Source organism: Pistacia vera, unplaced genomic scaffold (genome assembly GCF_008641045.1).
Source record: "Pistacia vera cultivar Batoury unplaced genomic scaffold, PisVer_v2 Contig971, whole genome shotgun sequence".
Classification (NCBI taxonomy): Eukaryota; Viridiplantae; Streptophyta; class Magnoliopsida; order Sapindales; family Anacardiaceae; genus Pistacia; species Pistacia vera.
Genome location: NW_022196858.1, coordinates 460,854 through 485,784, shown reverse-complemented (window position 1 = coordinate 485,784; position 24,931 = coordinate 460,854). Strand labels below are relative to the sequence as shown.

The 24,931-nt window shown below is 35.2% G+C and overlaps 2 protein-coding genes across 2 annotated transcripts; one reads left to right on the top strand and one right to left on the bottom strand.

Moving 5' to 3' along the window:
* Positions 1-6,181: 6,181 nt before the first annotated feature.
* LOC116121302 (derlin-1-like) lies at positions 6,182-9,420 on the top strand. The gene is made up of 7 exons (XM_031407255.1): positions 6,182-6,259; positions 6,933-7,068; positions 8,056-8,129; positions 8,318-8,411; positions 8,779-8,907; positions 9,035-9,244; positions 9,286-9,420. Exons 1-7 carry the CDS (start codon positions 6,243-6,245, stop codon positions 9,418-9,420), a joined length of 795 nt encoding a protein of 264 aa, XP_031263115.1. The 5' UTR covers positions 6,182-6,242.
* A 1,980-nt stretch (positions 9,421-11,400) lies between these two features.
* On the bottom strand, positions 11,401-15,208 carry LOC116121311 (glucan endo-1,3-beta-glucosidase 13-like). Its single transcript, XM_031407261.1, has 4 exons — positions 14,820-15,208; positions 12,032-13,306; positions 11,909-11,939; positions 11,401-11,820 (listed from the first exon to the last, which is right to left on the bottom strand). The coding sequence occupies exons 1-4, from the start codon at positions 14,872-14,874 to the stop codon at positions 11,658-11,660; spliced, it is 1,524 nt and encodes a 507-aa protein (XP_031263121.1). The 5' UTR covers positions 14,875-15,208; the 3' UTR covers positions 11,401-11,657.
* Positions 15,209-24,931: the final 9,723 nt, after the last annotated feature.

The window sequence follows — 24,931 nt, the reverse complement described above, 5'->3', positions numbered from 1 at the left end:
TGTTTGGTTGTTTTTGAAACCTTATCCTTTTGGTTTGATTTATTAAATGATGAGAGTTGAGAGTGAGGGGAAGGTGGAAATGTTGACAGGAATAAAGGGGGACCCTTAGCATGCATTTATCAGTGACCGGAGCGTGGGGAGCAAGCGTGTAGGCGCACCATCCCTATTGCTTGCCAAAATCAGGTTTACAACATGATGTTTGTTTCATTTCTACGCTACCAAACACTTTTTGCCCAGTAACACAAACACTTACCAAATTCATTGAGTATTTCCAGTTCAAAAGGAGGTCAACTCAACCCATGGACGCCAGCTTTCTTAGATTAAGGGTCACTTTACGCCCTCAATTACCACCTTAACAACACCAAATCATTAATCTTATCTACCACTTTTGCATATTCCATTCCATGGCCCCGTTTTAACATTTTATTTTATTTTCTTTTTGATACCGTCACAGTCACAGATAATATCTTCATGTTTATGTTGCGGTGTTGATGAATTATAAAATAAATAAACAGAAAAAAGAAAAGTGGAAAGCAATTTTAATTAGTTAGAGTGGGACAGGGGTTGGTTAATCTGTTTGCCATGTAAGCGAGGCAATTAGATGGGATCGATATATGGATGCATGGTACGTACGTGAGGTGGAGTGATATGATTGGTGATTCACTATGGGTGGGGTTGGTCGCTGCTGGCACAAAGAAGATTACTACATTTTATTTTAGTTTGGTCAACTGCCCAAATTTTAGTTTTTACTCTTTAAACACTTGATGCCGTGGTCAAGTAATTAAAGTTTCATAATGTTAAATCATAGCCTCCTATTATTGACAAGGTTTTCCTCTTTTTTTTTTTTTTTTACAAGTAATTAAAAGGTAGTGGGTGGGTTGTGAAAATCCAGAAGAGGGGGTTTTCCTATTATTGTGTAATGTTGGAGCCTCAGCATTCCAAATCAGACATGTTACATCAATGTCCGTTGACACAACCCAAGTCACGACAATATACAATCTGTTCCACTTCTCTTTCGCTTCCACCCCACTTGGCTGCGTGTTCCTCACGTGCTCCCTCCCTCCAATCTCAACGAATCTTTGGTGACAGTATCACATTTTCTCAAGATACAAAATATTTATTTATTTAAGAGTAAACGATATATTTCTATTATTAGTCTCAGTTATTTTAGATTCTCAATCTTAAATTATTATTATTATTAATAATTATTAAAAATAGTAAAAAATAGTAGACAAAGTCGACAAGTGAAGGTATAAATTTTCTAAAAAAAACTATAAAAAATCTAATGATAACCTTAGAAGTGATTTTAGACTTTAAAATTGGTCAAAAAAAATCAAAAACCATAGGTTTAGATGCTATCAACGTAAGCTTTTTTCTTTGTTAACATAAACTCATCTTCTACCAGAAAAAGTGTTAGTTTATTTTAGCTTATTAATGTGCATTTTACAGTAAAAAATTAAAAATATGTTATATTAAAAAAAACGTCGTTAGTTTAACTGTGAGAATCCAAAATAAAGATAACAAATGTATAAACTTGGGCGATTGCTCTTTATTTAACGATGTATTGAGAATAATAAACAAATAAAACATAAGAGGAATCCAGGCAAGGAAACGATAAACGCCAAGGTGACATCAAGATGAAGTTGGCAGACAGGCAAGGTAGTTTGTTGTATGTGTGTGAGACTCAGACCCACCCGCCCATTTCCAATGATACGGTTAATTATAATAATCATAATTAACTGTCACGGATTTCATTGCAACCCAAACAAACTAATATTATTGTGCTTCTTTGTCATCATAATAATGGTTTAGGACCGCCTAAACCACGCCATCTTCTCACCAATCAGTATTACAAACCTAATTTTTATTTACTCTAATTTTGAGATAATATATTTCAGCTCGTCATGGCTACCTACCTCCAATAATACTTCCATGTATGCTCAAGAGAAAAAAGGGCAAATAAAGAATAAGAAATTGCTCATTAAATCCTTTTTATTATCCAATTACAGCTATATAAAAACACAATGTTGAATTCTCAAGGACTAACTTTTCATGCCAACCTTTGACAATAAATTTCACAACTAATACTGTGGTGGCATTATCTCATATTAAAAATGATTAGATTGCTAATGATCAGTTCAAATAAAATTACTTAAATATTGCTATAAAATAAAATAGAAAAACAAAATTCAAGCGTTATTTTTTTAATAATTATGTAGTTAATTTTAAGACTAAAACCCAACTTGGCAACATAAACTTGGTTAAGGGTTTGTTATCTTCACATTGTAGCTTTGTTTGTCTTCGTCTTTACATATGCAAGTCAAAGCAATGTTATGAAAACTGGATCGGACCGACCGATCGAACCAGTCCAACAGTTGACCAGCCTCTTTTCCGGTCTAAGATTTCAATTTCATTGTTCATTCAATCCCTAGTTTGATCGCCGGCAAACGAGGGGCTACCAAGTGTTGGAGTTAGAGGGCTTTTGTAGAGTAAAGGTCGGTGGTTTAAGGGGTAGTGTTGGATTGAATTTTTGATGTCGGAATAAGCTAGAATTTGGCTAGAAAATTCAATCCAATATGGGAGTCACGTCCAGCGAACGAGGCGCTACCAAGTGCCGAGGTTAGAAGGGTTTTATAGAGTGGAGGTCGATGGTTTAGTTGGTGGTGTTTGATTGAATTTTAGAGGTTGAAATAAGCCAAAATTTGGCCAAAAAATTCAACCCAATATGGGAGTCACGACCAGCAAACGGGGGCCTACCAAGTTCCGAGGTTAGAGCGGTTTTGTAGAATGGAGGCTAGTGGTTTAGTTGGTGGTGTTTGATTGAATTTTGGAGGCCAGAATTTGGTTGGAAAAATCAAACCAATTGTGACAATGTTTGCAAGTCACAGCCGACAAAAGGAGGGCTACCAAGTTCCGGGGTTAGAGGGATTTCGTAGAGTGGAGGACGATGGTTCAGGTGGTGGTGTTGGATTGAATTTTGGCCATCAAAATCAACTGGAATTTGGCCGGAAATGTCAAAACCCAAACAGATCGCAGGACTGTATTTGAAGCTACATGGGAGCCATTTGATGTAATCAAAACATGGTTTCCTTAATTTCACCTTGAGACAAGGCGGCTCTTCAAAGAGAGGGGGGGGGGGGGGGGGGGGGGGGGGGGGTGGGGGGGGTGTTTGGTGTTTTGGGATTTATAGACCACCTATTATAAGGTCTACAAGTTGAGGGGGCATAAAAGACATAAAGGCAGATGGGTGGTAATGGGAGTTTGTTATGGGAATCTCCACGTGGCAGGTTATAAAGAATAATAGAGTGGGGATAAATCAGTAAAATAACTAGTATATATAGTTAGGAAGAGTCTTGGGGAAGGGTTAAGTATTTTCATTGAAGGTTTATCATAGAGGTCCCAGCTCCTCGAATTGCTAGGAAATTATCCTTGTTTTGTGTTTACTTTATGATTTGGTCTATTTTGCTCTTCAATACTTGTTTTACTCCTCTATTGATTAATATAAGTTTGTTGTTCAATTGTAATCTGTTATTTTGGGTGTTGTTTGCTTGGGTTTGATTCATTTTGGCAGGAGTTCCTATCAGTGTGAAATAGCAAAGCTCTTGCTTTTGCTTTCTATGCTATCTGTGAAATAGCAGAGCTCCTGTTTTTTTGCTTTAGTTCAATGCTTTACTTGCCTGATACAAACAAACATGATTGCCTTTTGTTTTTTTGAAGAAAAAATTCACATAATACTTTTCTTCTATTGTACAATACAAGGGAAGTATTATTTGGGGTCTTGAGTATGTTTTTTTGTTTTTTCAACTCAAAGCGGGTAAGGTAAATGTAAAATCAACTTCCAAGAAAGAAATATGTCCATGATAGTTTCCTCTCACACAACATAAGTATCAATAATTAGAATACATTCACATAAGAAATTCCAATTCATCTTTCGTTTCTACTACCAACAAGATAATTGAAAAAGTGCAGCAAGAACTAGCTATGAGCAATAAAGAATTCAGCTCCTCAACTCAGATCCAATACAAATATTGGAAAAACGAAATAGAAGTGAATGATGAGTAAGAAAGTATCTCTCAAATATTGGGTCAAAATTTTGCATACTAGTGCAACTCAACAATACAACAATTGCGCTTCCTCTCACTACCAATTTGTGCAGTTATATCTTATGTATGTAAAATTGACACTGTTACTCGGTAAGAAATTAAATTTAAGCAATAGACTTGACACTCTCAGTGGACTGTCTTTGGTCTCTCATCTGCATCTTCTTGCTCAACTTGAGAAAATATAATTTGAGATATCAAGATTCACTCGAATTGTATTGATGTCAACTTAACCATGCAGAAACAGAATGTGCCATGGCCAATGACAATCGCTTCCAAAATTTTGTTTCAGTTCAAAAAATAACAATTATGAGACATTTGCATATAAGATTGTTTGAATCATTTTTGACACAAACAACTGTCAGCAAACTTGTACTATCAACTATCAAGTCTTAAGTGTTACCACAATTAAGCCATAATTTACTGGAACCATGAACATATGCTATCATGATATATAAGTCAACAATTTCACCAGGAACCATTTACTTTTAATCAAATTAGGAGTCTATGGAGCTATTCAGCACTCTTTGACAGTAGCTGTTTGTAATTCCCAATCAAGTGGAAGATATATCTTGAGACATAAGAAGCAGTGTATACCTGGTCAAGCAGAAGACTCACTTGGCCAAGAAATTGCAGTGATTGTTTTGTGCCTGATAACTTGCCATATAACCTCATCGTGCTCCATCTTTACTTGTTCTTTATTTAGGATTTATAAATAATAGAGAGTTTTTCACAAGAAGTGAATGAAGGGATACAAATGAGAGAGGAAAGGAGTTTCAATATCTTAAATGAAAAAGGAAATCGTAATCGGTGACACTTGCTATGGATACTTTAGGGTTGATTCAGTAAGTTCCCTCATTATCAAGAAGGCCTATGCTCTACGTTATTCGGATGTTTTGGACTTCAGGTTTGATTCAATAAGTTCCCTCAATATCAGAAAGACATATGCTCATAATTGTAACCAAATGGCCCAATTAGTGAATGACCATAACCTTTCAATACCAAGGCCCAAAGTTCAATCCCACTGGTTTACACGTGGGATAACACAACAAATAAAACAAATGACATTTCCGACCCCTGATTTCATTTATTCTACATTCCCACCCTTAAACTAACAGAAAATCATTTAATCTAATGGTCAATGGGTAAAATGGTCATTTGAATTGCATTAAATCTTAAATAAAAATAAAAATTTCAAAATAAACCTTTACATCTCAAATTTCTCTCACAAGCACCCCTCATCACTCCCCTCCCTCGCAGCTGTTGGAAAAATATATATTTGACCGAATTCCAGCATTGTTTGACATCATCGCCCCCACCACGAACTTCCTCCACTCATCCCTGGCAAAACTCATCCATCCCTCAGCCTCGTCCGCCTCTATTTTGATCGGATATGAGCATTTTCTTTGCGATTTTCCTCTCTCTCACGGCTGTTAGAAAAATCCAGATCTAACTTAATTCTGGCATCGTTTAACATCATTGCCATCACCACTAGCTTCCTCCACTCATCCCCAACAAAGCCTATCCATTCCTCAGCCTCGTCCACCTGCATTTTGGTTGAATCTGAGCCTTTTATCCTCAATATTTTTCTCTCTCACTGCTACAGAAAAAATCCAGATCTAGCCAGATTCTGACGTCGTTTGACATCACTGCTACCACCACTAACTCCCCCCACTTATCTCTAATAAAACCCATCAATCCCTCAGTCTCGTTCACCTTTATTTTGGTCAAATCTGAGCATTTTCTCTTGATTTTTCCCTCCCTTGCGATTGTCAAAAAAATCCAAATGTATTTGGGTTAAAAAGTAATTTATTGGTAAAGATAGCTTGGTAATAATATTCTACATATTAGTCAGAACCCAAAAATCATCAACAGTGTTAATTTAAGGGTGGGTATTGAAATAAATGAAACTAGGGGTGGACACTTAGGTTTCGCTAATCTTTGGGTGGGAACGTGTCGTTTACTCAATAAAATACACATACGATGGATTGATGGACTACTACAGAACCTTCTGGTTGGTACATCCTATGCTATTAACTTTTGACAACCGGTTTTCAACTCTTGGGTAAACAATTCATTAACACCACTTAAAGAGAAGATCTAAAACTGGGTTTTCAGCTGAATTAGCTTCTTGGGTCGCCAATGTCTACACCTGCTGAGTATTACCCTTTTCTCTTTCTCTTCATATTCATACTATTAACTTGGGTCTTTATTTTCTTGAAAATTCACTTCTATTCGTGTTTTTATGTTACTAATTCATTACTTAATGTAATACTCAAATTCAAACATGGTTTATGGTATTGGACTTTATAGGTTTGTAATTGTGGGTTCGCTGATTCAAATTCAAGCGTTATTATTTTATTATGTAGTTAATTTTAAGACTTAGTTAAGGGTTTGTTATCTTCACGCTGCAACTTTGTTTGTTTTTCGTCTTTACATATGCAAGTCAAAGTAAAGCGTTGCAGTTGTTAGATTTTAGTTTGCCGAGTGGCAGCTAGCTGACCAAGATGGATTTCTGTTTGCTTGCTTCTATGTTATTGCAAAACTAAGGGTACAAAAATAAGAAATGACGAAAACTAAGCAAAAAGAACATGCTTATCAAACAAGATATCCTGTTGTGGTGTAGAATCTCAATTATAGTGCGTGCTTTGATTTTAACCATTAGTTCAATGCTTTACTTCCCTGACAGTATGTGAAATAGCAGAGCTTTGCTTTCCATGCTATTTGAGTCTCTACTCTGGGTTTTTTCAATGTTATTTTTGTTTTAAGAATTGAAATAGTTTCAGTGACAATTTTTTATTTGTCTAATCCTTGTTGTTCTTCCTTTTTCAGATTTTATAACTCTCTTCCACCAATATGCAAGGCTTATGGGACATTGTGCCTTGCAGTCACTACAGCTTGTCAGCTCAGATTATTGAATCCTAATTATCTTGGATTAGACTATGAGCTAGTCTTTTTACGTCTTCAGGTTTGGGTTCTATTTTTTTGGATTACAAACAATTAGCTAGATTATTCTATTGATGTTGGAAGAAAAAAATATCCCAATTGTTCTAAAGTTTATGTTCCGACAATTTTAACTAAGTAGGCTTGTACAGATGTTGATGGATAATTTTATCTTTTATTATGATTCAATGCTTTGTTGTTATAAATATATTTTCTGTGAAGATGGTTTAGCTTGCATGAATTTCTGAGTATCACGTCTCTTGTGTGCTGAGCTAGTTCTTAAAAGAACAAATAGCCAGATTGTGTTTGAAATACGTTTGCATTATGTTCAGGGTATATGGATTGGAAAATAGCTTGTACCAATCTGATAGTTCTAACTGGCATAAGGATATCAAATATTTAAACTCTTACAATTCGACAGTGTTTGAATATTAAGGCTGTGCTTATCTCATTTCCTTGAGGTGTAAAACTCTTTGTTTTCCTGGGGAAGGATGTTTTCAAATTTCCACAAAGTTCTCTAGTGAGAATTCGAACTTTAAAACAACTTTTTATTTTTATATTTTAAACTGATATTTGGCTCCTAAGTGTATAACTGGGTACTATATATGTGTTTCCCATAGCATCTATATGGCAGAATGCTAGAAATTTGTGTTTCCCATGTTGTTGGTTAAATATGTGCCAGAAACAATCTGCAAACCAAGCCAGTCCCTTTTTGAGATTTGTCAAATGACCCTGAACATATTCCATTCAATCTCCCTCTCTCTCTTTCTAGCGCATGCGCGCACACACACACACACACACACTCACACACACACACACACACACACACGCACACACACTCAATTATAGACCCATATGCTCTTAACATACCAGCAAATTTGCACTGTTATGGATTGGCTTTGTTGGTATCTTCTTTTGGAGTTTGATATGAGATCTCAGTTAACAAAAACATTTCAATTTCTTTCTCAATTATCCTGTAGACTTGCTTATTATATTTGACTTGCAATCATAGGTGTGGAGGCTGTTTACAAATTTCTTTTTCATTGGTTTTTTCTCAATCAATTTTGGGATCCGCCTTTTGATGATGTAAGTATTATATCTTGAAAACTTAAAATTCGGAGCATCAAAATAGTTTGATTTTATTGTGCAACTCCAGTGGTTTTCTGCTATGACAACCACGTGGTAATTTGATAACATGTGTGTGGATTTTTCATTTTTCTTTTGTTTTTTCTCCTTGGCATTAACTTGTGTGGTAATTCTTATTAACTTTACAGAGTGAGATATGGAGTTAACCTAGAGAAGGGACCGTTTGACAGACGTACAGCAGACTTTTTGTGGATGATGATATTTGGAGCCTTGTCATTGCTGGTGTGTGCCTTCATCTTGTTCAGCTTTCTGATTTAATGTTTTACTGATCTTTTTCCTTAAAGATGATTCACTATGCAGATGACTAATTAGTTAAGTGGCACAAGCTCATATGAGCTGGAGTCTTGAAATTTTGGTTCTAAAGCAAAAAATGCAAATACCCTTTTTCAAGAAAAAAAAAAAAAAAAAAAGGAACAATTCTATTGCCTTTTTTGATCTTTTGTGTTTGGTGTGAATAATTTGAACATATAGTGACTGTAGTTGTAATGATCAGCTCTGTGTGACTTTGTACTTTATGAATTCTGAGCATCTTTGACCATTTTGCCTTGCTAACGTCATTGTTTGGTGGTACTTGTCTTCTGGATTCAAGGTGTTGTCAGCCATCCCCATATTTCAGACAGGCTATTTGGGGATATCCCTTGTTTTTATGCTTATCTATGTCTGGAGTAGAGAATTTCCGAATGCCCAAATTAATATATATGGCCTCGTGACGCTTAAGGTATGTGAGCTATAGTTTTGAGGATGAATGCAATGGGGTGGTTTCTTGGATTTGTTTTATGAGCTAGCTTGGGCTGCTCCTTACTTATCCGAAGCATGTCGTATTCATTTTTCTTTTTAATTTGTAGGCATTTTATCTACCATGGGCAATGCTGGCTTTGGATGTTGTTTTTGGTTCACCTCTGATGTCAGACCTTCTGGGAATCATCGCAGGACATCTATATTACTTTTTGACAGTGTTGCATCCACTTTCAACTGGAAAGAACTTATTGAAGACTCCGAAATGGGTGTATCCTTACTTTGCTTGGTNCGTTAAGCTGCCTCTTACATTTGGTTTTGTTTCATAGCTGATTGTTGACTAGTTTCATTTTAATTTCAGGGACCTGGTGGTGTTACTGTCAAGAAGACCAATATGGCCTTCGTTATTGGCATCTATGATGAGCCAATGACTCCTGGACAGTGCAACATGATTGTGGAAAGGCTTGGTGATTATCTTGTGGAACAAGGTCTTTAGTTGGTTTGTATGTCTGTTATTTGTTTCAGTTCTTCTTGGCTTCTCTACAAACTTGCATCTTCTGAGCTGCAATGTAATAATATTTGGAAGTATTCAAAGTCATGGGAACTCTGTGTGGAAAGAAATAGTTTGGTGCCTGTGAAATTGATGGATATGATGGCTTACTTTGATGTATGATTGTGGTTGTCAAGTGAGTTATCTTATGAACATTATAGTGGAACATATCTAATGGATGTGTTTATTTGATTGTCATTAAATTTTAAAGTATTCTTCGTTTTCTATATGCGTTTATCTTGGTCATTGGAATACATGTAACCCACTATCATGATGGATGGTTAAGATATATTTATATTATATTTGTTAACAATCTATCTCTGACCCTTGTGTTTTGGGCTATGAACAATGGATTCTATCTGTTCTTCTTCGGTTGAAAGCAAAGCCCCTTTCAAGGGATCCAGATCCTCAGTATTCTTAGAATACTGAAAAATTGAGGAAATTTCGAGTCGGAGTTAGGACAAAGTTTGAGGAATTATCGAGTTGTGTTTGTGAAGCTAAAGGAGAAGATGAAAGTAGAAAGTGAAAGTTGCAACAACCAGCTGGCTTTGGTGACATAAAGTAATCCCTTTGCTTTGTCAATTAGAGCAATATTTAAATTTCGAAATGGGTGACAATATCAGAGGCTCATGACATCAGTGGCACCATTGCAAGTTCTTTCAGGGTAACTGAAAGGGCGAACCACTTGTGCAGACCCAAGGTTTGTCATAATAATAAGTTAGTATCCAAAATGTTTTGAAACGACAAATAGGTATCTTTCGTCATGTTCTGTTAGTGATTTCTGTTTATTAATAGTGAAAAGACTAAAATACCCTTGAAAGTTTGAATTTTAGTTATTTATAAATTTAAAAATTTCTAAAAAACTTCCTAGGTTTACAAATTTAACTAAATACCCCAATATATAAAATTTTTGTAAAATAACAAAAACACCCTCGCCAGTCGCAATGCCAGATTTCGGCCACCACCATCGAAATCTGGCCGGAAAGTTGTGTTACGACACAGACCAGTCGGATCTGTGTCGTAACGCGTCGATCTGGCTTTTTCTGGCCAGATCCGTGGCTGATCTGGCCGAAAAAGGCCAAATCTACGGCTAGATCTGGCCGTCGACGTCACAAAACTCCATCTGCGGCGTCGACGGCTAGATCTGGCCGGAAAAGGCCAGATCTGACTGCTGTTTCGACGACTAGATCTGGCTTTTTCCGGCTAGATCTGTGGCAGATCTGACCGGAAAAGGCAAGATCGGCACGTTACGACACAGATCCGACGGGTCTGTGTCGTAACGCAACTTCCAGACCAGATTCCGGCGGTGGTGGCCGGAATTTGACACTGCAGGTGACGGGGGTATTTTTATTATTTTACAAAAATTTTATATATTGAGGTATTTAGTTAAATTTGTAAACCTAAGAGGTTTTTAGAAATTTTTAAATTTATAAAAAACTAAAATTCAAACTTTCAAGGGTATTTTAATCTTTTTACTATTAATAAACAGAAATCAGAACATGACGAAAGATACCTATTTATTGTTTCAAAACCTTTTGGATACAAACTTATCGTTATGACAAACCTTGTGTATGCACAAGTCGCTCTTCCTAACTGAAAAGTCGAAACTAAGAGCTCTCCCTAACTGAAAAGTCGAAACTAAGAAATGCCCATGACGTATACTCGATATAGGTGCGCCAGAGAGCTACATGGCTGACTGCTTTAACAGCCAATGATTTAATTTTTTATTCGGTCAAAATAACCTCTCAACGACAAAATAGTCCTTTCTAGCAGAATTACGAATTAATCCCTACACTGTTTAAGATAAGAACGATTTCACTTTTTTGTGATTTGATTTTGAAGAAAGAAGAATTTCATTTTCAACGATTTGGTTTTGAAGAATCCCTTAAAGCCGTTTTAGTGGGGAGAAGCAGCCAAGGCATTAAATATTGTTAAATCTGAAACAGCATACTCGAAATTGCAGTCCCTTTAATACAAGCAATATGCAACAATCAAAAGCTGCAAGATATGTGCAAAAACATATAATTAATCTTAACTACTGGAATGAAGCGGTGATAGCTATCAAATATCATACAAAACCAGAGGGCGAATTCCTCCACTGTAGTTACATTTTCTCCCATCAAAACTTCTACGGAAAATTGTCCAGATCAGTATTTCTCCTCCAACTCAGAGAGGCACCACTCTCATATTAGTATCGAACTCTTCACAGATCCTTCAATATTCAAGAGGATTGACAGAAAAGTCACAAGTAAAAAACTTGTAGTCCATGTAAAGGCCACATTACGTGCAGAGGAAGAAGTAGAAGATATCGCTGTTGTATTGCTGCTGGCTGCAGTTTTGTTTGCCCTGTAAGTTTATTGCAAAACAAGTTTTAGTCTATGGAGTATGACTACACAAAATTTTTAAACAGGCTGCTCTGAGGTATTGAACTTACCCCGCGGTCATATACAAGCAATTGTCATAGCCTGCACAAAAAAGAAAATGCACGTTAATTGATCCACGAAGAGGCTCCAAACACAATTGAAGCAATGAATAAGTTGGATGTGGAATTACATACTTGGATTTTTGTCAACTTTGACCCCTTTCCCTCCAAAACTACAAGCAATATCGGAAGCCCCATTCTGCTGGTAGTAACTGTTGAATGCGAAAGATGCATGAGAGAGTAGAGTATCTGGTTCAAAACAAGGCTGGCTAGGCTGAATAGCAGAGCAGTCCACATTCCCAGGGCCGCATGCCCAATCTAATGCACTCTGCAAATCCTTTTCAGAAGCCTTGGTGGAGGCTATGCACCATGTAGTTCCATTCAGACTAGTAACATTTGAATCTGGTGTCATATCAACTGCTCCTTTCCCAGTTAAATCCAGGTTATAGACGCTTGTCTGGTCTGGATAAAACAAACCCCAATTTCTCTCAGATTCCAACCCAGGTTTCCTGTTCTCATTGAACAATGAGAAAATATACACATCTAGCTCCTGTCCAGCCTTTGCAGGAGTGCCTGTGTCATTTATGACATGTCGGATCAGATTGGTGTTATAAGTCTGTGCATTATCAGGAGTTGCAGCCGTCTCTTTTGGTGAACCTTTGGAGGGCCAGCCAGTTTCAGTTACCATAACCTTGATTGTTCGGAAATTCAGAGCCATAAGTGCAAAGTAAAGAGCATCAATCTGTGCATCAAACATGTTTGTGTAAAGCAAGCCAGTGTTCGGATCTATGACTTCTGAGGATGACTGAAATAGAGCATAATCTAGAGACACATTGGTGGAAGAATCTCTATATGCATAGTATGGATATATATCTATCATAAAAGGTGACTGGTTCTCGGCAAGGAATTCCAGCATGGGTTTCAGGAAAAATGCAAAGCTGCTATTAAAGGCCCCTGCAGAAGGTGGGAATGATCGGGACAAAACCCCAAGGGAATGGGTAGTTGAAACTTTAATCCTTTTCTGCAGACCAGCTTTTTTTAATGCCGCGAGGACATTTTGCATTGCAGGCACAACTAGTTTAGAGGTATTACCGGGGATTTCTGTGACTTCAGCACCAACAGTTATGTATGTGATCTTAGTGGCTGGATAGTATGGAAGGATGCTGTTCTTCAGCCAGGTTTCTGCATTGGATTGGAACTGTGAAAATGGCAATAAATCTGAATTTGGGACCCCAATCATGAGTTCAACTCCAGTATTTGCAAAAGCTTTGAGGACCTGGATATTAGAATCATAGATCCTTAGATATTTGATGTTATGTTGTTGAACCAGCTGTGCTACTTTATCAGGTGTTGGGAGGTCATCAGCATTTCTTCCATAGCAAACTCCAACCGTACTTCCTCGGCAAAAACCTGCCACAATATGACAAGACATATTATCCCAATTAAACTGCTGATAAAATTTAAACAAGCCCACACACACTAACAAGAGAACACGTGAGAAGTTCTCATTTGTGCAACTAAAAGATGTGAGTTACATTTGTAATGATAGGTAAAAGTGATTGCTTTTCTTGTCCCACAGAAACCCACGACTTTGGAGGAACATCAACTAGTGTTGCATTCTACAAACTGACTGACATTGTGCCAGTGAGAATAATTACGATACTTCAGGGAACTTGTTTCAAACATCTTTTGCAATATGAACATTCTTGAGTATTCATTGTCTACATGGAAAATTCCCAAAACTGGTTTTTCTTCATAAAACATATGAGACCCCAGTCAGCTAACTTTCCATCATATACATCAATTCAATTATGAAGTTAGAGATGGAGTCTACCAGACCACATATATACTTTTACACAACTGAACTACTTATTCATGAAACATACATCTCCAACGGAGTAAAATCAAGCTTTAATAGGTTAATTACCCAGAAACTCAGGGAGAACCATCACATTTAACCATCCCTCTTAAATTCAGATCAGCCACAGCTATTAAAGTTACAATGGCATAATGAGCAACAAAACTAGTTATGGAAAAGTTAAATTTCATAAGTCAAAAGTGCCTCGACAGCAAATTCCGCCACTGTGATCAAATACTACATTAAGGAAAGAATGAACTACTTGACGAAACATAAGATAAGGTATACATGACTTCTAAAACACAAGTTTACCCAATGTAGCAGTTTTACTCTTTTAGAAATATGAAAGCTTGTAAAAAGACAATAATGCTCTCACAATAACTGAGGATAACACACCTGAAGTAGAAGAGCGTATCACATTGTTGTAAGTAAAACATACATATCAAACAAAATCACAAGAGGGTCCACAAGCTAGATTATTGCAATCTAGCCGTCCATCAATTTGAAACTCTACCTACCATAGGTAAGACTATAAATGCATGTATAATATTTCGAAATTTTTTTACCAAATTAGTGGCAGGAAACTTCTAGTCGCAATGCTTTTGATTTTACCCTGTTTTTTTGTTGGGAAAAAAAAGGTATTATCGTTTGGTGGCACGTTAAAGAATGAAGAAATGTAACACCTTATCAAAGAGAGAGAGAGAGGAACATATTACAGGTTAGCTAATCAACTCCTGATAAAGAAAATGCAAACCATTGGTACTTCAAAATTTCTTCAAGAAAAAGTTTGTACTGCATTACAGAAGAAGCCAATTAGGAAAAAAGATAGAGAAAATGAAAGAGGTTAACTGTGCCAAAAGAAAAAGAAAAATAGTTGAGGCACACAGATTTGATTATTGAAAAGCATGTTACCCTTCAAAATCAAAGGCCCCAGAAAATAAAGATCTTGTTAGATGGAGAAAAGAAGAAAACTGAAGCAGTAGTAGAACAAATGGATGTAAAAACAAGTGGATACAAAGTATGAGGGAGAGAAACAGAAGAAAAAAAAAAAAAAAAAAAACATACCCAGAAGCAGAAACAACAAAGAAATGGCAAAAGTAAGCTGAAATCCTCTAGCCATTGCTGAAAATCGCCCTTCTCTCAGAGCTGAGCAAAACAAAGTGTTTTTATCTTCAACTTGGCTTCACTTTGCTCTTGTATTGGCGGAGCTTTTGAAGTTGTAACGTGCTTCTGGTCTAGAGTAACGTCTTTGTCTGTCAGTCTGTGTGTGTCCTTGTATGCTTTTAGATTTTGCTTCTCTCGGAGCTCGAGAGACGGAGAGAGAGAGAGAACCCTTTGGGTTGGGTTGGGTTGGGTTGGATGTAGGGTGAGTTGAGTGTCAGGACTCGGGACTCAGGAGTAAGTGAGACCGTTCGGACCGGATTTCAGAAGGGTATTAATAAAATATAGTTAAGAGTGCGTCTGGGTTCCGCGCATAAGCATGTCTGTTCCCCACTGTATATACTGGATGCCTTTGTTTAACGGTCCTTATTGTCGATAAAGCACCTAAACATATGCAATTTTTTTTTTTTTTTTATATTTATTATTATAATTTCATTGTTCTTTGTTTCCTGCTTTGGTAATGGCATTTCCCCGCCTCTCTCTCTCTTTCTATCCCACTTTGGTTAAATTTGAAGTAAATAGGATTTAGCATCTTCAATCTCGTACATTTCAAATTGAATAAGAGCTTTTAATAGGTAATTATTTATGGGTCCTGACAATCTTTGTAATGGAGTGCTTGGATTTTTTTCCACGACCTTTTTGGTGGGTCATTCATACAGTTACAAATTATAAGTCTATCTATGTTACTCCACACGCTCACCCTCTGCTGATTACGTACGTCGGTGGTTCTTTATAAGTGTATGAAAAATAAAGAATGTAAATTGAAGTCCAGGGTGTGTGCATGTTATGGCTGTTTGTCTCGTTCCAAATTGATCCAGTGCCAGCTTTGATTTTGAAAGAAAAAAAAGATTCTCCTTCAACATTCCAATCAAGTTTTATTTTTAGGGTTTTCTTCCAGTGATCACCTTTATTAGTATCCGAAAGAACTTGACCTCAAAAACTCGTGTTGAATTTTTTATTAATTTTCTTTTATTTCTCCGCCTCTTTTTCACTCATCTCCATTTTCCAAATCTGAAGACAAGAATTACTCTTCATTTTCCAAATCTTAATGAATGCTAACAAAAATTATTATTATTATGCTCACAACGTTTACAAAAACTCATTCAAAAGGGACATAATTATTATTAGTTTTTTGTTTTTTAAAACAAATTATGATAAAACTCTTATAAAAATGAGTAAAATAGTTTTTAGAAAACGGTTTTCAAATACAATCTTAAAAAGTAAAAACTAGTGTAAGAGCATTTCCAATGGTGCTCTTTATTTTGAAGAACATCTTTTATATAAATAAAGAACATCTTTATTAATTTTTAAATATAAAGAACAAAATTTTTATTCAAATCCAATAGACTCTTTAAATTTAACGAAAATGCTTTTTATTTTTAAGAAAGAGACTTAATGGGAGAGAGAATTAACAAATAAAATGCATAAAAATTTGTAGCTTATTAATTAAAATTAGGATAGAGAGTGAAATTTGACTCTCTAAATGTGGAGAGTCAAACTCACTCTCTAATTTATATTTTAAAGATAAAGAGTATGTTAGACTTTTGTTTTTATAGATAGACTCTTTATAATAAAGAGTTTGAATCATATAAAGAGTCATTTAGAGATGCTCTAACATGGTTTTCTATAGCTTTTAATTTGAAAACAATTTTTATTATTTGAAAAATATTTATTATTGAAAAATAAATTTAAATAGTAAATAATTAAATAGTAAAATTAAAAAAACGTAATCTATTTTCAAAATAATTCTTCTTCAAATATTAGGTTAGGGATTTTTCTATCTTTTTATTTTATTATTATTTTTTTTTTTCTCAATCAATTAAATTTGTTCACAATTGGATCCACCCTCCCTGCCTCGTCCATACGTAGACCTGGCAAAATGGGTCCAGACCCACAGGTCGACCCTTTCCCCAGCCCGACTCGACCCGTATTATTAACGGGTAATATAGGTAAACTCAGGGGTACCCATTTTACAATCAGCTCCCAGTTTTTTGGACTCGTATAACTCGATCCGTATTGGACCCATATCTGTGATGACCCAACCCGACCCCAACCCAGCCCACCCACTTGTTTTGCCAAGTCTATCCATACGTCACAAAAGAAAAAAAAAAAAACTAATTTTTAGCCCCCATAGAATTTTTAGTGGCCCCCATTAATAAGTATACCTAATCTATATTTTAAAATGGGAGAACGACATTTTCGCACCTAAGGTTTGGCAAAACTACACTTTCTTACCCGTTAAGTTTTAAAACGACACTTTCTCAGCCATCGTTATGTTCCATTAGAAAAATCCATTCTAAAAAAGGGCAAGATGGTCAAAACAGAAAAACATATTTTTCAACGTCAATCCTTAAGCTTCCTCTTCCTCTAAACTCCATCTATCCTTTTTTCTCTTTCTAGTTTGTAATTTCATGCTTCTTCAATGGAGGGACAACCTTCCTTTTTGGGCTAGGTCCCACTCCCGCTGATTCCAAACCCTCAAACCCCTATGTCTATGAATTCACAACGTAAACCCTAAGTTCCAATCGGTTTGGCCTTCGACAGCAATAGAGAAATCCAAAAATCACGTCGCAGAGACAATCTCTCTCGCTCAATCTCCAAAACAACAACACTAGAGACAAATTGAAAACGAGAAATCAAGATTGCAAGAGAAAGTTCTTTAGAGATAGAAAATAAGGGAGTGATAGAGAGATGTTTGGGTCGAGTGATAGGATATAGTAAGTAAAAAGAGTAGGTTCATGAATTGACCATTTGCCCTTTTTCAGAATGTATTTTTCTAACGGAACATAACGATGGGTAGGAAAGTGTTGCTTTGAAACTTGATGGGTGGGAAAATGTTGTTTCACCAAACCTTGGGAGGGAAAATGACATTCTACCTTCTAAAATCTTTATTTAAATCAACATATATTTAAAACCTTAAAAAAATAAAAAAAATAAAAAAAGGGTTGAACGTGAAATTCGAGGGATTTGATTTGATAATGTCATAATTCGAAATTCACAATGCTATACTTGAAACTTTTAACGTTAATTTAAAAACTAGGATATTATACGTTAAATCTACAATTTAAAATGTGAAATTTATAACACATAACGTGAAATCTAAGAGACTTAATACCAAAAACATTTCTTTTGAAACTTATAACATTGCATTTGGAAACTTTAACATCGATTTAATAATACTTGAAACCTAGAACAACATACATGAAACTCACAACTTAAAACATTGAGTTTGATACATAAAATAACATACTTGAAAACCTATGACTAGTATGAATGATACTTGAAACTTAAAAAAAATGAAAACTCCCATTATATATATGTAGAGAGAGAGAGAGAGGCTATATGATGGCCCCTTTGAAGATGTAAAATTCCTTCAATTTGACACGTAGGCAGATTATCAGACATATGGCTATATTTGATTGGTGATGATGTGGATTCTTTATATTTAGCTGCATGTTATTGGTGATAATGTGATGAGTTGGATTCTTTGTTACACGTGGCTTATTAATGACACATATTAATAACCTTAATCATTGATGTTTCACATTCACATTAAATATTTTCAGTTATATAGAAATAAATTTATGTGAATGTAAAGGGATTTATACGTTTTATGTGTTTGATATTAATGTGAAGGGTTAGAGATATTCATGTGAATATGAAGGGTTTGATAAGTTTTATTTTTGATGCACTGAATGTGTTATGTGTTGTTGTTTATGTGGAATCAATATAAAGGGTTAGAGATATTAATGAGAAAATATTGATATTAGAAAGTTGGACATATGAAAGGTGTAATTAAATCTTTGTCAATTAAATGCAAACTTTTTACCTTCACTTTTAAATCTATATGTATTTATTTATGTGAGGATTGGTACCATGATGCAGAGACGGGAAAGGAAAACAAATATTCCATTTGTTAATATTTGTTCAGCAATAGTTTTGTAAAGTTAGTGGTTCCCGCAAAGGAGAATCATTTTCATCTGTTCTACAAATATCAAGTGATGTTGGATATTTAATAGTAGTTGTGCTTTGTGTGTGTGTGTGTGTGTGTGTGTGTGTGTGTTGATAGTTTTGTAATGTTGTTGCATAATATTTAATTGTATTTCTTTGTTTAGTTTAGAATTTTTTTTCATTTTTCACTGGAATTGTCCTTTAATTATTGTCTCCATCTTTTCCATCTTCATTTTCATCTGTTTCAGGAAAATCAAGTGATGATGACCTACAAGGATTGGTATCATTCGACAATTTCAGGATGAACAGACGAAGATTTGTGCCATAAAAACGAATTCAATTTTAGTAATGAGAAAGGAAAACAAATATTGATATGTAATTTTAATTGTAATTGTTCTATCTTTTTTTGTTAATATTTTTTTATGTTACATACATATATCATGAAAAAAGATTGTTGTTGAATATAACTAATTTTATTTGTTTAACCAATATCAATTGATTTTTTATGCTGAATTATGTAGCTTTAGTAAACCATTCTTTTTATCATCACACACATTTCGGTTTCCACTGAACAATCAATAGTAAATTGATCATAACTTGCTCAATAATAATCCAATTGATGAGAGATTTGAATTGTTAGAAACCAGACAGACATGACTTTAGGTTGATATATTATACTCTTAATTTGGATAACTGTAGCCCCACTACCGAACCGTTACTTTTATCATCGCACATATTTCAGTTTCCACTGAACAGTCAGTAGTAATTAACCATAACTTGCTTAATAAAAATCCAATTGATGAGAGGTTTGAATCATTAGAAACTAGACAAACAGGGCTTTAATTTGATATATTATATGCTTAATTTGGATAATTGTAGTCCCACTATCGAACCATTTCTTTTATCATCATACACATTTCAATTTCCACTGAACAGTCAGTGGTAAATTGACCACAACTTGCTCAATAAAAATCAAATTGATGAGAAGTTTGAATCTTTATAAACTAGACAGATAGGGCTTTAAGTTGATATACTATACGCTTAATTTGGATAATTGTAGCCCCACTACCGAACCGTTCCTTTTATCATCACACATATTTTAGTTTCCACTGAATAGTCAGTAGTAAATTGACAATAACTTGCTCAATAAAAATCCAATTGATGAGAGGTTTGAATATTTAGAAACTAGATAGACATGGATTTAATTTGATATACTATAAGATTAATTTGGATAATTTTAGCCCCACTGCTGAATCATTCTTTTTATCATTACACACATTTCGGTTTTTACTGAATAATCAGTAGTAAATTGACCATAACTTGCTCAATAAAAATCCAATTGACATTTCGGTTTCCAATGAATAATCAGTAGTAAATTGACCATAACTTGCTCAATAAAAATCCAATTGATGAGAGGTTTGAATCTTTAGAGACTAGACAGATAGGGATTTAAGTTGATATACTATATGCTTAATTTGGATAACTTTAGCCCCACTACCAAACCGTTCATTTTATCATTACACACATTTCAGTTTCCCCTGTTTTTTTATTTCCATTGAATAGTCAGTAGTAAATTGGCCATAACTTACTCAATAAAAATCCAATTGATGAGCGATTTAAATCTTTGAAAACCAAATAGACAGAGCTTGAATTTGATATATTATATGTTGAATTTGGATAACTATAGACCTGCTGCCGAACCATTTATTTTATCATCACACACATTTTAGTTTCTCCTGTTTCTCAGGTTTCACTGAACAATCATTAATAAATGGGTCATACCTTGCTCAATAAATATCCACTCTAGTTTTCATAAGTTTCACCAATATATGATAACATTTCTATCAAATTAAATGCATTAAAAAGTAGACACATAAAATCATGCAACTCATTATTTTGGCTGTTGAATTGTAAGAAGTCAGTAGCCAAACAATGTCAAACCATCATTCAATATTTTGTCTAATATTTATGTTACGTGAATGCACACGCCGAACTATGTCATTTCATTAATATAGAATTGTAGCAAACCATCAGCCGAACCATAATTTATAATGAATCACTGTAATAAACCTTTGTCGAACATAGGTTTCACTACAATTGTAAAAGATAAAATGTCTGTTTGATTTCAATAAAATTTTAAAGAATCATCAATATGAGTAAAATATATTGGATAGGTTCTCTAATTTTCATAAGTTTCACCAATATATGAAAAAATTAGTTAGGGATTGTTTGGATCGGGGGTAGATAAGATAACGGGGGTAATCTTCATTTATTTTGTAAGATTTCTGTGTTTGGTTTTCAAGTAATAAAATATTACGGTAATCTTTTATTGCAAATAGTGTTTATTGTTGGTAATGTGGGGGGTAATCTTATTACCTTGTTTGGGGGTGTTATTAAAACATTACTGGGGTAATATGATTTTTCTACCCATTTTGCCCTTAATTAAAAACCATTTCAAACACAATTACCCTCTCTATCATTTACCCAGCCCCCTTACATTTGATAAATTAGCTAAAACACTCTAGCCACAAAAAAGTTTAAAAATTAACAAAATACTCTCAACCACCCAAGACCACCGCCGACCGCTGGTGTTAATCACTGTAATGGCGCACGATCAATGAGATCTGGCTGGTCGTGCGCTGGTAAGGCCTTTTCTAGCCATGGATCACAGATTTGTGATCCATCCATTTTTCGGCCACGGATTTGTGATCCATGGCCATTTTCGACTTTGATGGCGCATGGCCAGTCATATACGACCAATCGTGCACCATTTCGTCGACTACCGATGATGGTAACTGGCTGCCGGCGATGGCTTGGGCTGGGAAGGGGTGATTTTGCTACAAATTGAAATTTTATATGGCCGGGGTATTTTAGCAAAATTTTAAATGCAGGGGGTTAAAAGAAACGATTCAAAAAATATTATTATATTAATATTTAAAAAGGAGGGTAATTTACTAATCTATATTACATATCCACCAATTTATCCTCCTAACCAAACATATTATTGACAAATTTATTTGAACCAACCAAACACATTTTCTAAACATTCCTAGTAATCTTTAAGGTGTTCTTTCTTTCTGTTAATATAATATACCCCTATAATAAAACATTATATGATCCAAATGCCCCCTTAAAGTTAATTATTATTGTTCTACACAATTGTAATAAACCATGTATCGAAATTTAATTTGTCCATAGTTATAACAGATACGTTAGTTCACGGTTTGACTGTCGATCCACGTATTTCTCTATTATTGATTTCTGATATGCCAAATTTCGAACCATAAATTTGAGTGAATAATTGTAAAAGCTATTGCTGAACTATAATGTATATATTACTGTTATGTATTCTTACTTTTGTAGTTATGCCGAACCATACTATATAATATATTAATGTAATAAGCCTCGGTCGAATATAGGTTTCACTACAACTGTAAAAGAAAAAATGTATGTTAAAGTATGAAGCCATAAACGATGCCGCATGACTTAATCCCATGCGTTGCCGTTTTGAATGCTATCCTTTTTTAATCTTGGCTGTCACTTTGTCTGAAGATCTAATGGCTGCCCTTCTCTCATTTAGTGAACATATAAAAGTAGCCAATTCTCTATTGTGTGAATAGATTTTTTGCTCTCTTCTTCGTGTATTTTTGCTTTCTGTTAGGATTCTTACTTTGCACTCAATTTGTGTAGTTCTTGGGCGATTTTGGTGAATCGTGTAAAAATATTGTGTTTCCTTTTGGTTAAGAGGAGTGGGTTAGATTTCTCTTAGGTTTTATAAGGATTACTTTGAGTGGGTGTTTATAATAGCGTTTGAGAGAGATTTGAGAGTTCTTGTGAGTTGTAATCTGTAAAAACTTTCTTGATACATAGTGCAGCGAGCCTTAGTGTTTTGGAGCTCAACGCGAACGTGGCTTGTTCAAATCTTGAACAAGTGAACCATGGTAATTGTTTGTGTCTTTGATTCTTCTTTGATCTTCTGTGTGTGATTGAATTGGCAGTAGATTTAGGGTGTGATTTGGTCCCTTATCACAACAATGGTATCAGAGCTTTGGTTCTAGGTTTCTGATTTGGGAAATTCTTGATCCTAGGGTTTGTTAAAATTGGGGTTTCGTGTTTTAAAAAGTTCTTAGGGAGTCAAAGGTTCTGGAAATCATCAATCAGGTTCTTGATTTGGGAAATTTTTTATTTTAGGGTTTGTTAAATTGGGGGTTTCTTGATTTAATAGATCCTAGGTAATCTTGGGTTTTGATAATCATGAATTAGGTTGTCAATTAGTGAGAATCAAAAATTAATTCCGATTTCTAGGGTTCAATGGAAAATTCACACAATGACTACTACCACTCGCATGGAAATCACCCAGTGTGATGGGAAAATTGATTTCAGCAGTTGGAAAAAAAAGATGAAGGTTCTTTTGTCTCACAATAAGGTGGGAATTGCGCTGAAGAAAGATTCATCAAAGTGGCCAGAGGAGAAGCTGAAAAAGAAGGCTAAGATTGATGAGGAGGCATATAATCTCATCATCCTAAACCTATCAGACAGCGTTCTACAGAAGGTAGATGACCTGGAGAATCCAATCGCCTTGTGGGGTAAACTCGAAACTTTATTTGCATTACAATCTACCCCTAATTTAGCTTTTTTAAAGGGTTCTTTGTTTGCATATAAAATGGATGTCTCTAAATCTTTAGATGATAATCTAAACGAGATCCTGAAAATGACACTTATTCTTAAAGGCACTGACCAAGAATTAGGAGACTCTAACTTGGCGATGATCCAATTAAATTCCTTGCTTGAGGGCTATTTAGTTGTTAAAAATGCATTGCAGTATAGTGGGACTGTCCCCAGTGTTGATTTGATTGTGGCTGGTTTGAAATCTAGGGTATTAGAACTGAAAACTCATAAACGAAATGGCAATAACCTATTTGTGAAAGGTAGGACTGATACTGGTCAATTAGGAAAAAAGGCAGGAAGAGTGTTTCAGCATAATCCAGGGTTTAAGAATAAAAAGAAGGGTAAAGGTAACAGTAAGCCTAAATCAGAAACTAGGAAATGCTTTTACTATAATAAAATTGGGCATCTTAAAAAGAATTACTATGATTGGATTAAGAAACAGAAGCAGACTAATACTGAAAGCAATCTAGCATGTACTAGTAATAGCATTGAGCTTGCTGAAGCTCAAACTGTTTTAAACTCTGTTAGTGCTAAAGAATGGGTTTTAGATTCAGGGTGTTCTTTCCACATGAGTCCAAATAATGACTGTTTTCAAGACCTTAAACGTGATGAGAAAATTGTTTTTATGGGTAATAATCACTCGTGTAAGGTCCAAGGAGTTGGTAGCATTGCCATCAAGCTGAATGATGGCAAAATAATTGGACTAACCAAAGTAAGATATATACCTGAACTAAAATGTAACCTGATATCTTTAGGACACTTGATGAGCCTGGATGCTTTTATAAGGCTCAGAATGGTTGTATAGTAGTGTACAAAAATAATCATGTATTGCTTAGAGAGATTAAGAAAAATGGGTTGTACATACTATATGGGTATTACTGTGATAACTCTTTAATACTGCTCTATTTACTACTAACATGTCTGCTACAGAGAAATGGTAGTTGAAGATGGGCCACATAAGCTAGAAAGGTATGAACATTCTCAGACAATAGGGGTGTTTTGTGAATGATACTATCACTAACCTAGAATTTTGTGAAACATGCGTGTTGGGTAAACAACATAGGATGAGTTTCCCAAAAGGAACGCATTAGGCCACTAGGTGTTTAGAATACCTACATGCAGATTTGTGGGGTCCTGAGAAGGCTAGGTCTCATGGTGGGAACTCATACTTCCTGTCTATTATAGATGACTTCAGTGGGAAGGTTTGGGTGTACCTCCTAAGGTCTAAGGATGAAGCCTTTACCAAGTTTAAAGGCTGGAAAATTCTGGTGGAAAACCTGTGCGAAAATAGAGTCAAGGCCCTTAGGACTGACAATGGTTTAGAGTTTTGTAACTCTGAATTTGATACCTACCGTAGTGACCTAAGGATCCTAAGGCATAGGACAGCTAGGAGAGTG

What these genes read in the sequence shown, in the direction of transcription:
- LOC116121311 (XM_031407261.1), bottom strand. Translation starts at nt 14,874, where the DNA reads ATGGCTAGAGGATTTCAGCTTACTTTTGCCATTTCTTTGTTGTTTCTG. An exon ending in CAAAGTTGACAAAAATCCAA is followed by an intron (nt 11,940 to 12,031) that starts GTATGTAATTCC and finishes TTTTTTGTGCAG; the next exon opens with GCTATGACAATTGCTTGTAT. An exon ending in TGCTTGTATATGACCGCGGG is followed by an intron (nt 11,821 to 11,908) that starts GTAAGTTCAATA and finishes ATAAACTTACAG; the next exon opens with GGCAAACAAAACTGCAGCCA.